Below are 23,125 nucleotides of genomic sequence, written 5' to 3'. Positions count from 1 at the left end.
TCTTAGCCAATCTGAAGGGTGTAGTGGTGTCTGAGTTGTCTGGATTTGCATTTTTCTGAACAATGGTGATCTGGAGCACTTCTTCACATGAGGCACGAAGTTCTTGATCTCCTAGAGTCCAGGTCCAGAGCTCAGAGGTGCCATCTGGCTCTTCTGGTCCCTGCCGATGCTGTGGCTATGCATCCCACTGGCTTTGCTGAGACTTTCTGTGATTTGCTTTAGTGATGGCACCCAGTCACACCCCATCCCCACTTCATGTTCTCCCTTTTCTCTTTCTAGAAGTGATTCTCCCCTTGACAGAGCACATCTTGGGCTTCTTTCCCTGTGCACCCCAGGAGGATTAGGCTCAAAAATCTCTAAAAAGAGGGAGGTGTCAGAAGGGCCAGAAGCCTTGGGGAACTCAGATGAAGAACTCAGAGCAAGAGGCCCACAGTGTAAGGAGGTATGGCATTTCCCCTCAGTCACTAAGGCTAGTGTGAGAGGAGGTCATTGAATCTCAGAGAGGGAGTAGAACACCTGACTAGCTTCCTCAAAACCTGATGTTTGTCAACACGGAGTCTTGTTAGAGGGAATGAGAGGACATCGATTGGAGAAGAGTTAAGATGGAACTTAAATGAGGTGAGCTGAGCTCTGGGAAAGATCGTGGGGGCAATGGGAATTCTGTATGTATGAAGATGCAATCCACTTTCCTCTTTCCACTTTGCTTCTGCCTCTTGGACCCAGCCACAGCGACTCTAAAGCCATTCCTCTTTGCCATCTTTTGGACTACCCTTTCTTGCCTGGGCATCACTGCCACTATTGGTAAGATTCAGCTCACTATTGGTAAGACCTGCCTGCAGAATTACCTGGTCTTTATTTGGCTCAACCTCTCAGAGGAAATAGAGGCTGATAATGAAGAGAACGTAATGGGCAAAGGTGGTATCTGATGAGGTCTAGATATGGGGTACCTAAATGAAATTAGGGTTTGAGGTCTAGCGGCGGTGCAAGGATATGGAGTTAAATGAGGTCTAGTGGCGGTGCGAGTTCCCAATGAAGGAATTTATTGACCAAAAAAGTTAGATTGATGAAAGAGGTTTATTATGGGGTTTGGAAGTAAGGTTAAAGTATAGTTAAGGAAATAGGTGAAGGTAGAGAAGATAAGAAGGGTACCGGAAGAGTTCCAGTGGACAGAGGGTTCTGACATGCCAGGCGTAAGGCATCAATAGCTACTTATATCTGTCAAGTAATTGTTGATTTACTGTAGAGAGCCAGAACTCTGGAGAAGTATACTTAAAAGTATACTTGAAACAAGGTGTTAACTCAGGAATTGATGAGATAATGGTTCTCTAATTTATATACTTAGTACTTAACATGGTGATGGAGTGGTCCTCTAGTTCACACATATTCAGTATGCTGTAATGATGTAATTGTAATATTGTATATAAGAACTGGGGGCAGGAAATCAGACTGGCAGACTGCTGGAGGAGACTGAATCAGACTATGACAGACATAGACTGTGTAAAAGACAATAAAGACTTTGGACTCTATTCCTGTCCATTCTCATGGTGTGTATCCTACTGAGAACAAGGCCCTTCTGGAGGACCTCCAGAAAGCTAGCCCAAACACATACAATTCATATATTATGCTTTTTGATTATTAAAATGCATATATGTAAGGCTAAATCATCCTACAAGGGCTACTGTAAAAGGAATTCCTGTTGGACCTTGTTCTATCTACTCTGCAGTGTTGCCCTTAGATAGGGGCCTCTCCCTGAGAAGGGACTTGTATCCTCAGCCCCTTCTCAGATTCCTGTGTAGTGCTATAAGTTTCAGGGAATATGATAGATATGGGTGTGAGGAATAGGAGCTATGGGCCAGAGTATCCAAATGGCCGGGACTTCAGCAGCTGTAGGGAACTTGGCTCCTGTATCTATGGACTGTCTAACTACTATCAATCAGGTGAGTGACAAAGAGGAGAGATGCTCGACTGAGGATATGTTATTGAGATGACTGATTAATAGCAGAAGTTATTCTGGTCTGGAGGAAAGCCAAGAGGGGGAGGGGAAGAAGAGAAGGGGTGGACTTCAGTTTCTATTCTTGACCAGCCTTATTTCTCTAGACCATGAGCATGGTGTCTGCCTTCAGTTCCCTGCTGCAATCTTCAGTGCTACACTCTGCTCTCTCCTGCATTGTCTCTGCTCCCAAAGTCTTCCAAGTCAGTCAGGGCAAGGAGAAGTGGGGAGTGTGGTGTCCCTTATAGTCAGGTAGGAGTTATCCATTGATATATATGGCTCCAGTTGGTTGGTTCTTAAAACAAAACAAAACAAAACAAAAAAAAAACTTGATGCCCAAGTGTGTGCATGTGTGTGTGTATATATGTGCATGTGTATATAGTGATATGCTGGTAAATATTTGACAATCAGCTCTGTAAAAACTTAAACCCATACAATATTGAAAGGCTTCAAATTCAATCTGCATTATTAACATTTTCTCCATCACTTTCTTACATGTAGACAATGAATAAAACAATGAAGTCCTAATTTTGTGGCATTTGCCAATTTCCAAATGTAAATGCTTATATTGAAAACTTAATACATTGTCAGGAATCTATGAGAGCCTGCACTAGCACACCATCTCCTTCCATATTCATCCTTAGATGTCTCTTAGTTTACAGCCAGTACATCCTTGAGATTCCATGAGTTCTCCTTCTCTATCCCCTCACCTCTCTGCAATACTTCCCTCATACCATCTCTGTCTCTGGTTCCTGTCGTTTCTATGTTTTTACAAATCCTTCCCAACCCCTGTAAAGGAGGTAAAAGTGTTGTTTTACCCATCACGTGGGGCTTCCAGTCTCAGCTTTTACTAAACCACCCACTCCTTCAGTGTCTGTGCCAGGACAAGCTGTACCCTGTCATTAGCTTCTTTGGGAAGGGATATGAGCTAGAACAATGAGCCACTGGTACTTGCTCACCATCATTGCTATAGGCCAGGGGTCCTCAAACTTTTTAAATAGGGGGCCAGTTCACTGTCCCTCAGACTGTTGGAAGGACTACAGTAAAAACAAAAACTTTGTTTTGTGGGCCTTTAAATAAACTTCATAGCCCTGGGTGAGGATAAACATCCTCAGCTGCTGCATCTGGCTTGTGGGCATAGTTTGAGGACCCCTGCTATAGGCTTTATTTTCATTGGTAAATATTCTTCCTCATCCTATCAGGCCCCACCCATTGCTTTGTTCCTCTTCTGTGTAACTTGTACCCCTCCCATTCTCCTATTAAGTTGAACTGGACTTATACCTTTTCCGTCAAATGAGATAATATTTGTAGTGTTTAGCATAGTGCCTAACACATAATAGGCACTTAATATTTGTTTCTAAAAACTCATCCATCACTCCTACTGCCCCTTTTTCCAATTCCCTAGAATTTAAGAAAATAACTTAATCTATAGGAAGTTATGGGGATGATTCCTCAAGATTTCTGGGCCCATTTCCCATGTCCCTCACTTTGAATATTCTTATTTACCTCTCATTTCTTCTTTGAAGCTCAAGCTGAACACTGTTGCTTCCATCTCCAACTTCTTCCTGTTCCTATGTATGCCCTTGTCAACTTCAGTTGCTTCCACACCTTGCTCACTCACTCACCTGGTGACTGCAGGAATCTCTTAGATTGGGGAGATTTGGAGAAAAAAATTGGGAGGGGGCTGTCAACAGAACTGGGACCCAGGAGGTGGCTGGTGGGTTGGAATAGAAACTCATAAGTCCGAATCATGGTTGAAGATTAAGAGTGAGGGACAGTTTACAGTCTCCTCCCTGGCTTAGGTTGGCACCCTTAATTAAAATGGTATAGTCCGTGGCTATCCCTGCTTTGCCTGCTCATCATGTTTCTCCTTACCTGGCGAGCAGAATTAATAGCTGTATGATTCACTCTTCTGCTATTCTACAGTTTCCATAGGAAGCCTGGTAAGGAAGGGCATGGAGAATGGAAATATAGGAGATAGGGCATTAAGCAAGAATTGAGAAAAGAGCAGGGGACTACTACTACAGGAGACCTTGAAATGCATGTGTGTGTATGCACTCGCATATGTGCAGGAGGATATAAGCAACAGGCTAAAGCAGAAGTGGGCAAACAAGGGTTAGAGGACCAAATTTAGCCAGCTGCCTGTTTCTGTACAGCACTTGAACTAAGAATGGGTTTTATATATATTTTTTTAAATGTAAAAATCATTCTTAGCTCAAGGCCTGGCTTGACAAAAAAGGCAAGTATTTGGCCTGGAGGCATTGTTTTGCCAACTCCTGAGCCCCACACCTGACCACCTCACTGATCTTGCTGTCTCCCTCTCAAGTTCTCCCACTTCACCTTACATTGGTTAACTCTCTGACCATTTGCTGCCAATGACAGCTGCAGACAAGGGAATAAAGAGAAGGTCCAAGGAGCTACAGAGTCCCAGCTCTAGGAGGACTTTAGAATTTCCCCAGAGGAACCTTATTAGGCAAGGGCTCAGTTCTTCATAAAGGAGTTCTCCCCTTCCTAACCCTCAACAGGTATATAATCCCAAAGCAGGGTTCCTTCTCCCAGACCTTCACTACCTCAAAACTATTAAAACAAATTTTAACTAAACATCCAAGGTTAATATGCAATAGTGGCATCCTTATTCCCCATTTATACAATCAGTTCCCTGCTCCTTCAAATAGGACTTCAATAAATGTCTGCTGAACAAATATCTTAAAGAAATATACAGGTAAGGTAGTTCAACCTCCCACAAGTCTTAGCCTTACAGCCAATCATTTCTGCTGCCAAATTTCTGTTATTAAACAACCTTTTCATGTATTTTCAATTCATTTCTTTTCTCATCTTGAAAAAGTTGGCTATCACTTTTTCTAGTCAATAAGGCTTTTATTTAGTCAGCTTGTCAAACAAATAAGCATTTATTTAACATGCTCTATGTACCTGGCACAAGACAATTCATATGGGTTTTGAGAAATCCATGTTAGTGACAGACACACAAAATTATTGCTCAATCATGATGAAACTCAGCTCTTTAGAAGAGATAATAGGGAATCTACTCTAAAACCCATTATGTGGCCAGTTAACAACAGGGAGGTTCCACAAATTCAGATTTTCCTTGGTGTTGATCCAGTGTGACTCTCTCCCTCACTAGGTCAGTTCCTCCAAGTCACTTCAACTTCATCAGTACGATACCTATGAAGGGATATGATAGATGAAAAAATTGGGACATTAATTGAAAATTCGTCTCTTCAACACTCTTTACCTTTATTCCTAGACACAGAATTTTGACATACACACACCCTTTATTTTTTAAAAACATTACAATCATTTCCCAACCATCTCCTCTAATTTGAAATCTCCTTTGTAACAAAAAAGAATTAAGCAAAACATCCAATACAAAAACCCACATCTAATAATATATACCAATATTAGCCATTTTCTCCACTAATCAAAAAATGAAATGTGGACCTCTCTCCAAGATGCTTGTATATAGGAAGAAGTGGGGAAGAGATTATCTTACCTCTGAGTGACCCCAGAATCACCGAGTGCTGTTCTATGTCCAGACTGGAACATTTCCCAGCCAGCCTGAGCAATCATAGCTCCATTGTCAATGCAAAATCTGTGGATAAAGAGGGAAATACATCAGCTCTGGGATACTGAGGAAGGGGATGTATAGTTCATTGGCTAGAATAAGTGACTCTTGAAGAAAGGAAGTAGACAGGAATGAAAAGGAAGCACTCTCTCACCTTTCATCAGTAGCAAAAAGTTTGGCACCTCGTTCTTCACACATTGTCCCCATCATTTCCTGCAGTCTCATATTACCTGAGTTAGCAATGGAAGTCAGTTTCATTCCACTTGTTTCTCTGACTTAAGTCACCAACCAACAACAAATCTTAACTAGGGAGTATTCAGAGGAATAAGGATCAAGCTAGGGAGCTTGGGAAGTATGCTAAAGAGTAGACCATTAATATACTTCCCACTCTTACAAGACTAAAAGTAGCTCTGGAATTCTCATTAGAATGTTATATTGTAATATGAAGAAAACATGTATAGATGTATGTATATGTATATGTGTGTGTGTGCGTGTGTGTGTGTGTGTGTGAGAGAGAGAGAGAGAGAGAGAGAGAAAGAGAGACACATACACACACAATGATACCTACATCCTACACCTCCCACAATGAGTACTTCTTGGGAGCCACAGTGTGCCATGGCCCGCTCTGTGATTTCCACCAGCATTGCAAAGACTGTTTCCTGGATTGGAAGCAGGGAAGGGAACAAGAGGATACCACATGTGAAAATCATTCCAGTTCAATCCCTCTCTACTCACTAGGTTTCCTCAGCCCCAATATCTATTACAACCCCTTCCCCTCTAATACCTGGAGAGAGAAACACAGATCTTCAGGGGTACATTCATTTGCAGCCAACATTCGATGAGCTGCTTCCTGAGAAAAGAGACAAATCTAAAGGTAGCATGAGGTGTGTATAAGAGTAATATAATAAGAGTAGAAATTAAGTCTATGGTCTGAGCCAAGAGAATTAATACCTATTTCCTTAAAGCTCAAGCTGTCTTTAATTATAGATGAAGTCTGGAAGCCAAATTTTTGGGATACATAAGGTAATTCAGACCCTCATCTTTCATACTCACCTCAATATAAGACAGGATTCCTGAGAATGAGACATCCATCCCCTTCACAGTGTATGGTAATTCCACTAGCTTTTTGCCCCTGTATTGAAGAGTATATAAGGCATCAGGTTCAAGGAATAAGAATTCTCCCTCTGCCCAATCACAATAGTATGTATAAAGAAGGACCTAAAGTCTTACCAGATTCCCTTTTCTGGCCTTTCCCATACCTTTTAATATTCTACTCAGCCTATCCCCGCCCTTACCGCTTTGCCATCTGTTCAATGTTGTAGCCAGGGCTCGGATCATTGGAGATCTGGTAGGGGAGGAAAATAGGAAAGCAGTGAGATGGGAGGAGGTTAAGCCAGTTGTACATGGAACAAAGAGCAGGCCTACATTGATTACTACTTCATAACTGTGTTCTTCTTACTGTAAAGTATGTATGACTGCTTAGAACCCTATGTCCTCCTCAATCCCAATGGAAGCCTAAAGGGCATTGTCACATGTTATGTTTCCTTTAAGCAGCCAAGTCTTTTTTTCTCACCTTCAGAACGCGGGCAAATCGATCCAGACAATTACCAACAGCAATGTCGATGGTTTCTCCAAAGATTCGGTATCGATGTTCTGAGTATGAAATCACCTAAAGGAGGTAGGGGTGTCCATAAAACCCTGAGTCTGGAGAGGATATTACAATCAATCAATATAGTAACTAAGACTTCTAGAAAAAAATGGGGAAGAAATAGCTTCTCTAGTTTTTCAATGAATTATTCTCTATACAACAGGAAATAGCCTAAGGAATTCAAGAATAGACTTAGCTTGTCTAAGGGCTAAAAAACAGATATCAAGGTATCTAGCCTGTGAAATTCCTACACATCCTTTGGGAATATATCCTTTGATGACATGGTCCTGTCAGTCTGAACTGTAAAATAGATCATCCTACATGAAGGTAGGAGGAAAGGGTCCTGTAAAAGCCATTCAAAAAGCTAGGGGTAGTTTAAGTCTATGCCAGGGACTGAGCAGAGGAATCTAGATAACTGGAAATATTACACTTTTTTTTTTTTTTTTTTAACTCAATCAATAGTCATCTATTTATGAACATTTGAATAAGTTAATAAAAAACCCTTACATATAAATAGTTATCCCAGGGAGGTACAGATGAGGAATGTTTTTTCCCCTGAACTGCTTCTGGAGCCCTCCCACTGCAACTACAGGCTATGCCCCACTCATGAATAGTAATACTTGCTGCTTCCACCCCAAACCTTAGTCCCAGCTTTCTCATTCCCCCCAATGCCAGTCAGCAGCAAAGGGCTAAGTACAAGGAATAAGGGATGGAAAAGGAAAACTTATTCAGCCACAGTAAGATCCATGCTGTCTCTTCTTCAATCTCATTCTGGGACCTCATTCTTTCTCAGATTTTATGTAGTACTATGTTTAGCAATTATGCATACTATAATTGTATTTGTATCTACATCCCATTATACCAGGAGTTCTTAACTGTATTGGTTTCCCAGGCCTCTTATATAGTGTAGTGAATCCTATGGACCCTTTTCCCAATAATACATAAAATGAAATACTTAAATTACTAAGACAGTAAATAATAAATGCAACTGTCAAAAGATGTATATAAAAAAAAAAAAAAATCAAGAATCCCAGGTTAAGAAACTCTGCATTAAACTATAAGATCCACAAAGGCAAAGATCAATGATATACCTAAACTCACAAACAGTAAGTTCCTATTATGTCTTTGAATCAATACTTGTTAACTAGCTACCTTCAGGAAGCTTCAAGAAAAGACGGTAAAATGGAAGAAAAACTATCAGGTCCAATTTATACAAAAGCACTGATACTATTGTGCCAATGTACTCTGCTCTGGGGCAGTTTTGATGAATTTGCTCTACTTTTTGGAGATTTGGCAAACAAACTTATGTTTCCCTTATTCAAATCCTTTAGACTTTGATTATAATCTTTTTCAGCCTTCATCTAGAAAGATGAAAACTTTTAAACTTTATAATTAGGCACTACCTTATTCTGTAGATAATTTAAAATAGAATTTCCTAAAATTTCTTGCTGATGTGACCTTAGTAGTATACTTTATGGTTCTGTAGAACTCTGCTCCCACTACTCCATTTTACAATGACAGTGCCTTGAGTCCTAAAAGAAGGGGTAAGTGACTGTATTTCCCTAGTACCTGAGTATTCCCACCACTGACATAGAGTACAGTTGGACTAGTTGCTCCAGTGATGAGGCGGCCCATCTCAATATGGCCCACACAATGATTCACAGCCACCAATGGCTTATTCCACAATTGTGCCACAGTTCGGGCAACAATAGCCACTGAGACTAGTGGGGCACCCATTCCAGGACCTAAAGTGAAGGAGGACAGACATAAGCAATATATAAAGAGACCAGTCCACAAAAATAGGGCATTTGAAACTAGCCAAGTCTCAGCCCATTCCCAAACTGAGGGCCACTTTCTATCCATACCCTTAGTAAAGGCAATACAGTCAATATCTTTGGGGCTGAGTCCAGCTTCAGTCAGTGCTTCATGCAGGAGGTCTAGCACACAAGCTCGATGGTGTCTGGCGGTGTCTCCTGGAAGGAACCCTGGCAAAGGATTGGGCAGAAGGGCTGGATGTAATAGGTCTTTTACAAAAATTTCCTACTAGTTCACTCTTCGGGGACTAAAAGCAAATACTACCACCCTGAGTGAAAGACCCTCTAGTTCTAGCTACAGCAGATAGAACCACAGAAGTTAGAAAGATCTGGATTTGAACTCTAGCACTGTACGCGAGTTCCCAGGAGCACAGATTTAGTCGAAGCCATCCAGTCCAGCCCCTTCTTGTTAAAACTCGAGATGCTGGGTCTACAGAGGCTGTGTCTTGCTCATGATCAGTTGAACTAAATCCTGTTCTCTGGTTCCAAATCCAATTCCCTTCAGCTTGGGGGGGGGGGGGGGGGGGGGGGGGGGGGGGGGGGGTGCTAGACCTGGATCCAACCCCCTCCCCCCATTCGACACTTAGCTATGTGATCAATGATATGACCAACCTCTCTGAGCCTCACTTTCCACATCTATAAAATGGGAACCATAACTGGTTATAATTACCATGTCTGGGAATTGTGGAAGGACTCCAAGAAACATAGATGTTAATTATTTTTTCTATCTTTTAAAGAAATATTGTCACCATTACTCCAAGAGTATGGGCAAATCACCTCACCTCTCTGAACCTCAATGTCTCCATCTGTAAAATGGGGGCGCGCCCCACCTCTCGGGCAAGCTGTCACCAAACACACGAGTATCTCATCTCCTAGCGCCCAACTCCGCGGCGGGGTTGCTGTGGCTACTTCTCAGGCCGAGCGAGACGCGAGGGGCAGAGATGGCACCCTCCCTCCCCTCCCCCGCCCCCACCCGCCGCCTCTCGCCCAGCCCCGGACTCACTGACCGGTGCCCGGAGGGGTGAGGTAGGTCCTCCGAGGGTTAGCCAGAACCGCTCCGTCTCTCACGATGCCCACGCCGATCTTGTTGGCGCTACCCTCGAAACCAAGCACCGTGGGCATGGCTGGGCCGTGAGGTTAGAGGTCCCAGGCATCCATCAGGCTCCCGCCGACACCGCCGCGGCCAAAAGAGGGCGCAGAAGGCAGCGGGGATTACCGGGACGCCAGAGGCGCCGCGCGTCAGGCGGCAGTTCCTTTGCTCCCGCCCGCGTCGCTATGGCGACGGGGCCAGAGGCCCCTCCTCTCACCCCACGCCGCCCCGCGACCTGTGCCCAGCGGGGTCTGCCCTAGCTGCTGCCGGGGAGGACGGTTCGGCGTCTAGCCCTCTCAGCCCCATGACCAAGTCATCGAGTCTCTTCTAGGTGACCGCGGACTTCCCCTGCCCTCTTCTTCAGGCGTCGGTCTCTCGTTGCCCTCGGGACGCGGCGCCGCATGTGCGGCATACGAATGGACAGCCCCGGAGGAGAAGCCCTCCCGGAGGCTACGCATTGGAGTCACATGGAGAGGCGGGCTCGCTGACTCAGCCAATCCCCGCCATGTCTTCTCCGCGGAAGCCCGAGTTCCGGGACCTTGTGACCAGGCCCAACTAAGCCACGTGGGGGGTCGCGCCTTCTGCTCTTTGTGTCCTGGGTAGGGAGGAGCGCGCGCTGAGTCGCGTCCGCTTCGGGTAGACTCGCGCCACTTTAGGCGGTACTTGCAGAGCAGTAGTGGGCTAGAAGTGTCCGCAGGGCCGAGGAAGCGGTCCCAAGAGGTTTTCTGCGGGAAGCGGATAGGCTGGGGCCTGGGGATCCGGGGAATAACTAGGACTGAGAATCCGGGGATATTTGGGGATGGAGGAAGGGAGCCCGGAGGGGAGGGGTTCCAGAGCCTTACCCGAAGGGGGCGCGTCCCGAGGGCAGAGACCCCTTCCCCGCTTCTTTCATTGGCAAACTGGGCAGTTTCTAGCCTTATCCCTTCTGCGTTCGCTGTGTCCGCAGGGCCAGGATTCTGCTGCGGTGGGCTAGAGGGGGCTTGGGCCGCGGGGCGTTGTTGTGGGCGAGGATGCCGAAACGAGGGAAGAAGGAAGTTTCTGTGAAGGATGGGATCAGTGATGAGGAGTCAGAGGCTAAAGGTAACACGTGGTCCTTGATTGTTTATCCTCCCCTGCAGTCTGGGGCCTGAGCCTTGGGAAACGGAAGTACAGCTTATCAGGGTTTTCCCATTCCAGGGAAAAGGTGTCAGTCTGTTTCCTTTGGGTGGACCTCTTGGTCAACAGGTTATCCCGGGGCCACTTGAGGTAAGAGTAGCTGCTATCATCTTGAAAAATCTGACATTCCCTTTCCCAATAAAACTTTTAGCAGAACCCCAGCCTAAGAAAACCAAGAAGGGTGCAAAAGACAAGGAGGCAACAGGGGAAGGGTCTGCCAGGTATGAGGATCCCCCAGACCAGCAGACCTCACCTAGTGGCAAACCTTCTACACTCAAGATATGCTCTTGGAATGTGGATGGGCTCAGGGCCTGGATCAAGAAAAAGGGTCTGGATGTGAGTATGGTTCTTAGGGAGGAAAGATGACTTGGCTCTTAAGGGTACCGACTTGCTTTGGGGAGCCTTCCCCTATTACCTTCTCTGCTTTTCAAGATTTTCTCCTTAAAATGCCATTATCTCATTCAGGGAACGTAGGCTTTGGGATGAGTTGGAGGAGAGGCAGAGTGATGGGCTGGACTGAGCCCTTATAACCTGCCTTCTTTTCTGCATGCACAGTGGGTAAAGGAAGAAGCCCCAGATATCCTTTGCCTCCAAGAAACCAAATGTTCAGAGAGCAAGCTGCCATCCGAACTTCAGGATCTGCCTGGACTTACTTACCAGTACTGGTCCTCACCCACAGATAAAGAAGGATATAGTGGTGTTGGTCTGCTTTCTCGACAGTGCCCACTCAACGTCACCTTTGGCATTGGTGAGACATGATAGCTTGCTGCCCCTAACCCTTATTTTCCTTAAGCCCTGAAAGTGTTTCACTTCCACTTCCTAATGCTTGGCCTCTGGGCTTGTTGTGTCCAATTCCATAGGTGAAGAAGAGCATGATCAGGAGGGCCGGGTGATAGTGGCCGAGTTTGAGGCGTTTGTGCTGGTGACAGCATATGTGCCTAATGCAGGACGGGGGCTGGTTCGACTAGAATACCGACAAAGATGGGATGAAGCGTTTCGAAAGTTTTTGAAGGGGCTAAATGCCAAAAAGCCACTTGTGCTCTGTGGGGACCTCAATGTGGCCCATGAAGAGATTGACTTGCGTAATCCTAAGGGGAACAAGAAAAATGCTGGTTTTACCCCACAGGAACGCCAAGGTTTTGGGGAACTGCTCCAAGCAGTGCCACTGACTGACAGCTTCCGTCATCTCTATCCAGAGGCAGCTTATGCTTATACCTTCTGGACTTACATGATGAATGCCCGAGCCAAGAATGTTGGCTGGCGGCTTGACTATTTCTTGTTGTCCCAATCCTTGCTCCCTGCCTTATGTGACAGTAAGATCCGGTCCAAAGCCCTGGGTAGTGACCATTGTCCTATCACCCTCTTACTGGCCTTGTAATTCTACAATTTAAACTGCTTCTTCAGCAACCAGAAATCCAGGACTGTTTAATTTTGAGAATGCTGTTGTTTATTACTTTTGAAATAATCTGTTTGAGAATAAAGAGCCATAGAGGTCCAGCTTTGTTGTCTTTTATGTCCTGTCCCTTCTGGAAGGACTCATAACAAAGGCCTGGAATCTTTTCTCCTATATATCCCCCCACTCAAAAAAAAGGTGACACAAGGAATAAGGTAATCACAACTTCATTTATTTACAAGCACAGGATGAGCCCCTGATCCCCATAGACAGACAAACCGGCCACAGCCGATGAGAGGAAGGATTTGGGGAGAGGGAACACAGACTGGGGAACATACCCCACATTAAATAAATATATACATCAGTTCCCATGGTACTGTACAGAGCAGCGGCTGACCCCACCCCCACAGGGTATGGGAAGAGGTGGGAAAAGGAGGCCAAGAGGGCAGCCAAATTAGAGTTACCCCCTGGTGAAGTGCAATAGCAGCAGCAAGGTCCTGGGGGTGCAAAAGGGAGGGGAACTCCCAGGGCTGCCTACCCCTACCCTGCCCTGGAATGTTTGAGGGACAGGAATGGCCCCTTAGGAGAGGATGGAGGAAGGAAAAAGAGCTATAACCATTTTCCAGAACTTAGAGAAAAGATACTTTATCTCTCATTCCACCCCAAGCACAGGCAGCCCTCAGAAGGGACTAAACAGCCAGCAGTGGCCCACCTACCCTTCCAATCTTGTTTGTCTTTGAGGGCCCAGATCTTTCCCATTTTTTCCCCCTACAGAAAAGGAGGGCAACGGCCTGGCTCCTCTTATGGAAGCCGAGGGGACATTCCCATTTCCCTCTGTAATGTCACTGTCCCTGCTAGAGAGGGGCCAGGCACAGTTAGTGGGTCATCTTAGGGCTCAAGAATAGTTCTGGACAGGGTGGCTGACCTTCATACAGGCCCAGTAGAGAGCCCGGCCTAGACAGAGCACAGCCAGCAGGATGACAAAGGCCCAAGCTGCATAGATACCCCCATACTGTCGGGCATGCTTCCATGTGCCAAACTAGGAGAGAAATATGGAAAAAAAGGAATCAATGCCACAGTGCCAATCTGTCAGTCCATCACCTGATAAGACACTGAATCCAAGTTAGTTTCACTTATACCTCTGACTCCCACCTGTAGGCAATTATATTAGAAACAAGACAAGACTCTTCAGGGATGTTCAACCATCTACTCGTGGATATAGTTATAACCCATGAAGCATGCAGCTCTCTACTTTAAATCATCTAGTAAACCAAAGTTCTTACTCTCATATAATTCAAAGTTACAAAGTTACAACAGCTAGATGTTGCAAAAGATAAAGGAACTGGCCTTAGAAGTCAGGAGAACCTGGGTTCAAATCAGGCCCTCAGACTCTTACTAGCTGTATGACCCTGGCCAAATCACTTAACTCAGACTGTCTCCCCCCAAAGCCAAAAAAAGAGACAAAATTACACAAGCTGGCCACTTGGAAGACATTTTTTTTGGTATTGTTCTGTGGAGAGAAAATCTTGTTAACCTTTCTTTTGTCAGATGAACCCTCGTGTGTGTGTTTGTTTAACTGCTTAGGAAATCTTTGATTCTCTTGAAGAGAGTAAAAAATAGTAAGATTAACAAGGGTTAGAGGAGATTTGTTACTCACTGCTAAGCCTGTGGCAGTAACAGCCAATAGTAGCCCAAGGAGGAAACAGCAAATGCATCTTTTCCTGGGATATCTTCTCCCAATGGAAGAGCTGTGAAGGGATAAGCATATGTAGCAAACCTGTCATGCATTTATAATCCTTATACAGTCCTTATCTCCAACCCCTCCTTCTGATAACTAGGTCTATGATATCAATTCCAAATCACTTACACTTTCTTGCAGTGGGGGCAGCGTGCCAAGGTTCGGCCTGTAAACTCTGACCACTATAGAAAAAACAGGATGAGGGGTCAATTTATGATAGAGGCAGAAAAAGGCTCTATGAGGTAAGTTCTTTAAGGGATTCCAATGGGATAAAACACAAGGATTGAATAGTGGAAAGGGCAAATTTCAGTAATTAACTCCACCTTTCATACATTCATATTACCCACAGGAATATTCTCATAGATGTCTACTATCCTTTTCCCAATCCATCCCAGCCTTACTCACCAGAAAGGTATTCTTGCAATGGCCACAATTGACGCTGACACCTGCAGGCTGTGGTTCTGGACTCAGAGGTCCTGGGTGTACTGGACCCAGGTTGATGATTCTTTTACTATTTTGGGGGGGAGGGGGGGTGATTGAGAAGGGAGAGAAAAGAAGGCTACAGTTTAGGACTTTTTAAATCCTAAGAACTGTTTCTCTTCCCCTTCAGATATCACCTAGACAGTGTACACATGCCTCTTCCTACACACAAAATCCTCTTTTCCCATCCTGAACTGATAAACCTTGATCAAAAGATAAAGTCTAGGCCTCAGATCACCAAATCTGATAGTCTTACATATAACCTATTAGTCCTAAATGGGTCTCATCTTTCCCCAAAGCCTTTTATTTATGGATCCAAGAATCATTCTGGAGGAAGAGTTCTTCATTGTCCACATCCTGAAATTCCCCCTGTAGAATCTTGCAGTTCTACCAGTCTGCCCTTCCCCAAGTTTCCTATCCCCACTTTTTCTTTTACTCTTAAATTCCCTACAACTTCTTTTGTCTCCATCCCTCCTCATTTGGCTTTCCTAGTTCTCTGCTCTCACCAGGTGGGCCGAGGGCAGGCAATCCGCTGGGAAGTCACTTTGCAGATGAGGAGACAGTTACAAGGGCACCGAACATACTTCTTCCCAGGTGGAGCATTCTTGATTGGCTAAGGAATAATAGGGAGATGAGCACCAAAAGCCCTGAATTCCAACCCTCCCAAACATACCTTTTGAGGAGGGCCCAAGAGCAATAATCCAGGAAGCTGGTAGGGATCCTGATTAGAAAGAAAAGAAGGTATACTGGGGAGAATGGAAACAGACCATGGGAAGCAGGGGTGAACTTTTAATATACAGATGTAGAAAGCTAGGGGAAATGGAGATGGATATGAAATAGAACAATTTTGGGACTTACTCTGGGTGATGCTGGGAAGGGAGAAAGGAAGGACAGATATCTAGACTTGTGTAATTTCTGAGATTTATATACAGGAATCAGGAAAAATTTGGGGTCTAGAGTTAAAATATCTAAAAAATCCTGGATAATGAAACTCACTGTGGCTTCGTTGCAGTCGCCACACTTAACAACATGTTGGTGCATCTTGCCTTCCACATTGATGGGAGAATTGCAAACTCGGCATGTGATCATAGGGGCACTGCCACTGTCGGGACTGGTCAGGGGTGAATATGGTGGTGGGTCCTCCCCGGGCAACACAGCCGGGTGGCCCTCCTGAAATGGAGGGAACGCTGTGGAAATACGGTCAGAATGGGTCATCCATGATCACAGACATGTCACCCCCACATGTCCTGCCCTATTTACCCCCACCAGGATAACCCTCAACCTCCTTCAGTAACCAGTCATTGCCCTCCTTCCAAGGGCCCCGCCCACCCCTGCCCGAGGCCCCGCCTCTTTATAAGACAGCGAGCCTCACCCCTTTTCTTTTCCCACAGGTCCTGCCAGAGGACCACAACCCCGTACCTTCGGTCCTGGTCCCGCCCCCTCTAGTTGTCAGTTCTCGGCCCTAATCTGAAAGCGGTACTCGGCTCACCCTGAGGCGGGGCATGTTTCCCGGATCCGTACGGCGGCGCAGAGGGAACCAGGCCTCCCCCGGCGCCGGTCCCGCCCCCGCCGGGCCCCACCAGCCCGTTGCCGCTGGCACCGCCATCGTTGGGCTCGGAGAGGAGCGGGGAGCGCTCTCCGTCCGCCGCCATGGCTGCCACCGCCCGCTTCGGTTCGGGACCCGGCTCCCTCCGCCGCCGCTGCCGCCGCCACCGGGTCCCCAAGGCGCCTGCGCCCCACGCGCCCAGCCCTCAAGCCCCCACCCAGCTTCCCTCCCAGGTGGACGCCCCTTTCCGTCCAGCCGCTGCACGTGATGGTGAAATCAGCAAGTTCACCAGGATCTCATTGGTACAGACGGACCTTTCTCTTCGTCCCAAGATAACCATCGTCCCCTCTCATTGGTGTCTGTTCGCTGACAGCCTCTACCACGTGATCTGAAGGTCCCTGCGGGAGTTTTACGTGACTAAAGAACCAGCTGGCCATTGGTGACACGGGCCATCACGCTACCTCTGGGCCAAGGGGTGCCCTCCCGATTTCGCTCCTATCCTCGGCATGCGTTCAAGAAAGTCTTTCTCTGATTAGTTGCTTTACCCAGCTCCCACAGCACGTGACTTCTGATTTTTTTCTAATTGGCCAAATTCTCGTAACCTCGAGACGAGGTCTCACGCATTAGCTTCCTTTCCAGCAGAGGCATTCACTTCCTGGAACATAATCTCGTTCTCTCATTGGCTGTTCGCTCTTCCTCTTGCATCCCAGGCGTGTTGCCCGCGCATCTTCATTGGTTGGGGTTTAGCGCCCGAATTTGGCGCAAGAGGGCGTGGCCAGGAAGAGCCTGGGAACTGGGTGGGAAGTAGGGTTGGATTAAGCCGCGCTGTGGTGGTATGCTGGAGAGCCGCTGTGCTTTTGACAAGTGGTTCTAGTGTTTATGTGCATCCCGGGACGCTCAACTGAGGTAGCCCAGCGCTTTAGAAACGGTTTTATGAGGCCAGCTAATCCAACCCATGTTGAAAGTTCGACTCATCAGAGTCACATTAGGAATTTGTGGCCAAAAAAGAATCTTAATCTATACCCTTTTTTGACTGCGTATTTAGCCCTCTTTGTTAAATGTTGGGTGGTGTGCCTTTGAGGGGACAGATCTTTTTTATCTAAACTTTTAAATTCTACTTCTCATCCCTACACACATTGTACCCTCCTCACCTTTTCTTTTAAATTTTTTTTAATATTTTATTTTTCCAATTACATGTAAAGATAGTTTTCAGTATTCCTTTTTCTAAGATTTTGAGTCCACATTTTTTTCTCCCTCCCGAAGACAAGTAATCTGATATGTCATGCTTGTACAGTCATTTAAAATATACTTGTATATTAGTCATGTTGTGAAAGAAAAACCAAAACAAAGGAGGGGAAACGCGAGAAAGGAAAAGCAAACCAAAAAAGGTGGAAATAGTGTTGTTCAATCCTATCCGCATCAAGTATCCGTAGTTCTCCCGCTTGAATGTGAATGACATTTTCTATTTCACATCTATTGGAATTGTCTTAATCTTTAGTTTTCTTTAGGGCACAATTTAAAACATCTACATGTAGTCTTTCTTGATCACCCCATCTGAGAATGACCAATAAGTTTTGCATATTTTGTGTATGTAAAAGTGCTTTGTAGATCTTCGTGGACAACATAAATGTGGCTGTTTTCATCCATCATGATTATACCTCTAGACTCAGTTATTGTTTCTCCGATTGATTATAAATGGGAGGGCAGGGACTGCTTTACTTTTTATGTCTCTACCCAGAGCTGTGCAGGATGACTGGTGGATAAGAGCTTAGTAAATTGTTTCCTTTGCACAATAAGTGATTAATGGGAATTTTGTTATTTTTTTAAAAATACTATTCAAACAACCAAAATGCCCATTCAAGTGCATTTAGAATAGCTAAGTGTGTCTCCAAGCATACATAGGGGAGACGGAGCAGTTGCATTCAAATTCTTCCTTTTACATTATATCTTGAGTAAGTAATCCCCTGATCCTGGATTTTTTTCATAAGAACCAGATGAACTCTTGAGGTTTTCCATCTGTGGATCTAAGATCAGGGAGGAGTTCATAGAGGAGTGAGCTCTTGAACTGGATTTTAAAGCATAGAGTTTCAACAGCTAGAAAACTATTGAAAGGGATTTCATAGATTCATCTAATTCAAATTCCTCTTGTTTTATCTATGAAGAAACAGAACCACAATAGGAGACCCCAAAATCAGATCCTTTGACTACAAATTCTTTGTTCTTTCAGCTAAAGTTTTTGCCTCTGGGCATAGACTGAGGGAGCAAGGAAAGAGGGAAGAGGAGCAGTTGTAATAGGGGCTGCTGGATGATTGTTAATGCTGAATATCCTCTTTAGCTGAGGATTTGTGAATACCTGGGGGAACCACACTGAAGAGGGCTTTGAATATACATTTAAAAAGTTTGAGGCAATTTTGTAAAATGTTAACCAATTCAAACTTGCATTGAAAGTTTATTTTAAACTGATTTTTTTTTTAATTATAAGGAAATAAGATTCTATGAAATTGGAATTTTATAGGATCAAATAATCACTTAGACCCATGAATCCACAGACCTTAGGAAACAGCTACACTTCCCCTCTCCCCAGCCCCTTCCCCCTTCCACTTTAATGGGTTAATTTACCTCCAATTGATCTTCACTGAATATTTCTGAAATTGTCTGGGGTGATAATTTAAAAGATATTAAGTCACTTGATTAGGGTTGTACTGTAATGCCAGAGAAACTGAGGCAAGATAAAGATTAGAGAGCTTTTAATATTTTATTAATTGGAGAGTATAATTTACTGAATAGGACTCTCATCTCAAAGTATTCAGTGGTGAATGTGAGTTTTCAATGACATATATAGCCACATGGCTCAGCTACAGGGCAGGGGCAGAATCAGAACATTGAGAGTGGAAAGTTTCAGGACCATAAATTTGGTTCTAGCAGAATAGGAGGAAACTGGAAGTCAGAGTCGGGATGTCTGAATAAACAGAAGCAAAGATGTTAATGAGGTCTTATCTTTTGGAATATTTTGGAGGGAGTAATGTCATAAATTCTTGAGGGCAGAAGGAGTTAGGAGCCAGGAAATCTGATCTCTCCCTCATCTTGAGTCTCACACATTGACAATTTCTAAACTTAGAGCAAATGGTCCTCAGTCTTAATGGACCGGGATGGGGGGGGGGGGGGGGTTACAACTAAGGGGATTGAGTCAGAACAATTAAGGATACTAAGGCAGAACAATTCAAGGAGACTGTGGCATAACAGTACTTCTGGAGATTTTATGCTTCCTAAGTGGTCTTGGTGTAAACTCAGATTAAATTATGTAGTAAGTAGAAGGCTTCTTATAGGTAGATAGTGACAAGAGATTTATAATCAGAAAACCTGAGTTCATATTTTGGCTTCACTGTTTCTTGCTTGTGAGTCATCAGGCAAGTTATAATTCATTTCTTTGACCCTGAGCTTTCTTATCAAATTCAAGGTTGCATTCAACCTTCAATAACCTTCAGTAGAGATTTCTAGGTCCCTGAGAGCTCTAAATCCTCTGCTCTTATGAAGGGCTTTAATATGTGAGCCTAGTCTTGCAGAAAGGTTAACAATGGACAAGATAGAAAGGATCACAGAATTCACAAAATCTCACCCCTTTTATTTTAGAGATGAGAAAATTTGAGCCCTGGATGACCATCCAGGATGACCTACAGAGATGAAGATTTGGGAAATGTATACGTTTCCCAAATCTTCATCTCTGTAGGCTACACCAATGGTGTTGTGTAGTATCAGTATTTTATTGTATTTTTATTTATTTTGTTAAATATTTCCTGATTGCATTTTAAAGTTTATTTAAAACTTAAATACAGAATAGAAAAAGAAAAAACACATTGCCACGTATACAGCTGAACACAAGAAAAATTTCAAAATATGAAACAAATATCCATTTCAAAAAAGCCTATATAACAAATACCATATATTGTGTTCAGAACTCTCAGCTTTTCTTTGCTTCCTTGTAGGTTTTCTTTTATTCTCTGTGTACTGTTTACCTTTATTCTTTTTTCCCCTTTCCTTCTCCCCACTTCCCCAAGAAGATTACAATTAAGCTTGTACACACACATACATATATACCCACACATCTATATATTCATATACACACATAATAGATATCTATAATCATAACATATACATACTAATGATAATGATGCGGGAAAGATTCCAATCTTTGATTCCCAACCCCCCTAGCTAATGTAAATTACCCTTTGACTCACAAATCCTGGTCCCTTTGAATTCCAATAGAAGATCCGGATCTGTCCCAGCCCCACCCGAATCTGAGCCAACTTTGGGGCTACACCCCAAAGCCTCTCGATAAGTCTCTGACTTAAAAGGGCCACACTGGGAACCCCTCTTTGCAGAGATTCCAAACATGGCAGCCATGTGAGGACCCTCTGTCCACTGGACCCTCTCTGTCTGTCCAGTGCCCTCCTTGTCTCTACCTTCACCTATCTCCTACTTCTAAACTCAGTAATAAATCTCTTTTATCAGTCTAGCTCTCCGGGCCAATAAATGCTTTTATCGGGAATTCCTCCCTGCTACTAGACCTCAAATACCGCCTTATCCTTGCGCCGAATCCAAGGGGTTGCAGGGGAACTCTTGTTTGACTCCCTGTACCCCAAACCTGCCACTAGACCTTAACTAAACCCTATTTTCATTTAGGTACCCCAAATGTAGATCTCAACATGTGGTCTACACCTCAACATTTGGTTCCTGACCTCAACAATGTGACTTAATTTCTTCTGTCGGGAAGAAGCTATTATCAAATAATTCCAGACTATCTAAGAAGGAATTCTTTAGCAACACTCATTGTGCATACCCCAACCTCTGAGTATCTTCAAATAAACAACTTTTGGATATCTTGATTAGCATATCTTTAGCTAGGTACATTTCACAGGGCTCCTGACTCCTCCCTCTGAGCTGCTAGGTTTGGCTCCTGCTCCTTCCCTCCGGGTTCTGGCCTTTACTTCTCTGGTCTCTGAGAAAAACCCCCAGAGCCATTTTTCCCCTATAAAAGATCTACTTATGATGAAGATCTTTGCTAAATTCTCTTCAGGACTAAGCCTACTATGAGATACTGTCTTTCTCTCCCTCATAGTGTCTTCTTTCTAATGGTGCCATTCTCCTTACTTTGGCCAGTCTAACCTGCCAGACAATGGCTTTCTCTTTCCCCATGGAATATTTCCTTTCTCCTGGTTAATTGTGATTTCCCCTGGGGTACTTTTTCCTTTTCTGACTTTATGATCTCCCAACGCTATTTCATATTTATCATTCCTGTCGTCTATTGTATCCCTTCATTTTATCTGTAATCTCTTCCTTTAAATAAAAATACTTTTGCCAAGGATAATGGCCATTGTGAATTTGTCACATGTTATTTTGAACTAGGTATTGCTATCCTGATCACATTGATGAGGTTAGTGGCAGTCAAAGAGTTGTTAAATCCATCTTATGGTCGGCGCAAAGGTTCTTCATGAAACCCCAAATTATTAATGGGAAAAAATGAAAGTTTATTGTTGGACAGGAAGCCAGTTCTGCTAAGAGACTGATTTCTTTAGTGGCTAAGTCCTATTAGAGAAATGGAGTCTGGCACTAAGAAGAGAATGCCTTCTGAGTGGGCAGAGTCAGAGCAAACTGCTTTGGCCTTCTGCAAAGAGTGAGTTTAGAAACTGCCCTTTAAAAGGAGGCTTGAGGCTTCAGGAAGCCAAGATGCCTGGATGCTTGTCAGTATCTGGCCCAGATCTTCTATTGGAATTAACAACACTTCAAAGGGGTGCTTTTAGACCAGGATTTCTAATTGAATCAAAGAGTCTGGCATCCCTGAAAGATAAGTTATCTGGAGGGAGACTCCAAAAGGGATCACAGATCAAAAGGGAACACAGTTTCAGAGTGATAATCTTAAAGGTAACACAGTAAGGGAACAGTTTTCCTCCCCTTCAACATCATATACATTCATATATGTCTATGGAAGGCCATTCTATTCCTGATCATTATAATGTTTGTATCTTTTATTTCCTATTCTTGCTTGACTTCTTTACTTTTCTTCTCAATTATATTTTAATCTGATTCAGGTCTCATGTGACACTTCTGGGATAGACTACCAGCAGCAATAATCATTTGCCCAATAATCACCAAATAACTTTGAAGTTCAAGGTTTCCTTCTTGGTCTTGTAGGTCTCTTATAGGTCCCTGAAAATAAGTAGGTAGAAAAGTAGAGGCAATCTAGGCCCTGGAGCAATACTAATGTCTTTGCTAGATTCCCAGTTGTTTTTCTGATTTTTTTTCTTGATTGGTTCCCAATGTCATGTCTCTTCTCTATGATTACCTATGGTTCCCAGCCCTCCACTTCCCACTCTGACGCCTTTGATATGAAATTGTTTGACCTTTAATGTCTTTCATTAGCCTGGTCTCTTCCTATCTTTCTGGTTTTCTTACATCTTTTTTTTGTAAGGGAAACTTCACATGCTCCTTGCTGTTTCTAGAACACACTGATATTCCATGGCCTGACCTCCAGTGTCTTCACTGCCTGTTTCATATGCCAGAAACACTCTGCCTTCCTATCTATACCTCCTAGCTTCTTTCAAATTTCAGTTAAAGTCTCACTTTCTTCAAGAAGCCATTCCTAGGCATTCTTAATCTTTGTGTCTTCCCTTTGAGACTGCCTCCAATTTAT

The 23,125-nt window shown here is 44.1% G+C and overlaps 3 protein-coding genes across 8 annotated transcripts; 1 reads left to right on the top strand and 2 right to left on the bottom strand.

Moving 5' to 3' along the window:
- Window positions 1-4,848: 4,848 nt before the first annotated feature.
- OSGEP (O-sialoglycoprotein endopeptidase) lies at window positions 4,849-10,286 on the bottom strand. Its single transcript, XM_003755757.4, has 11 exons — window positions 10,043-10,286; window positions 9,087-9,206; window positions 8,791-8,966; window positions 7,147-7,242; window positions 6,869-6,918; window positions 6,627-6,705; window positions 6,358-6,423; window positions 6,142-6,232; window positions 5,728-5,803; window positions 5,502-5,600; window positions 4,849-5,173 (listed from the first exon to the last, which is right to left on the bottom strand). Exons 1-11 carry the CDS (start codon window positions 10,155-10,157, stop codon window positions 5,134-5,136), a joined length of 1,008 nt encoding a protein of 335 aa, XP_003755805.1. The 5' UTR covers window positions 10,158-10,286; the 3' UTR covers window positions 4,849-5,133.
- Window positions 10,287-10,368: 82 nt separating this feature from the next.
- On the top strand, window positions 10,369-12,777 carry APEX1 (apurinic/apyrimidinic endodeoxyribonuclease 1). Of its 6 annotated transcripts, none has more exons than XM_031952007.1 (5): window positions 10,369-10,456; window positions 11,072-11,205; window positions 11,432-11,616; window positions 11,836-12,028; window positions 12,141-12,777. In XM_031952007.1, the coding sequence occupies exons 2-5, from the start codon at window positions 11,136-11,138 to the stop codon at window positions 12,656-12,658; spliced, it is 966 nt and encodes a 321-aa protein (XP_031807867.1). In that variant the 5' UTR covers window positions 10,369-10,456; window positions 11,072-11,135; the 3' UTR covers window positions 12,659-12,777. The 6 variants fall into 6 exon arrangements, with proteins under 6 accessions (XP_031807867.1, XP_012399655.1, XP_003755807.1 ...); XM_012544201.3 differs by lacking the exon at window positions 10,369-10,456 and adding an exon at window positions 10,467-10,724; XM_003755759.4 differs by lacking the exon at window positions 10,369-10,456 and adding an exon at window positions 10,502-10,724 and having other exon boundaries at window positions 11,435-11,616.
- A 107-nt stretch (window positions 12,778-12,884) lies between these two features.
- Window positions 12,885-16,705, bottom strand: PIP4P1 (phosphatidylinositol-4,5-bisphosphate 4-phosphatase 1). Its single transcript, XM_003755760.4, has 7 exons — window positions 16,381-16,705; window positions 15,888-16,078; window positions 15,398-15,504; window positions 14,817-14,922; window positions 14,541-14,593; window positions 14,331-14,421; window positions 12,885-13,712 (listed from the first exon to the last, which is right to left on the bottom strand). Exons 1-7 carry the CDS (start codon window positions 16,541-16,543, stop codon window positions 13,569-13,571), a joined length of 855 nt encoding a protein of 284 aa, XP_003755808.1. The 5' UTR covers window positions 16,544-16,705; the 3' UTR covers window positions 12,885-13,568.
- Window positions 16,706-23,125: the final 6,420 nt, after the last annotated feature.

The sequence above is a fragment of the Sarcophilus harrisii genome, chromosome 2 (assembly GCF_902635505.1).
Source record: "Sarcophilus harrisii chromosome 2, mSarHar1.11, whole genome shotgun sequence".
Lineage (NCBI taxonomy): Eukaryota > Metazoa > Chordata > Mammalia > Dasyuromorphia > Dasyuridae > Sarcophilus > Sarcophilus harrisii.
This window is presented reverse-complemented; position numbering and strand designations above follow the sequence as displayed.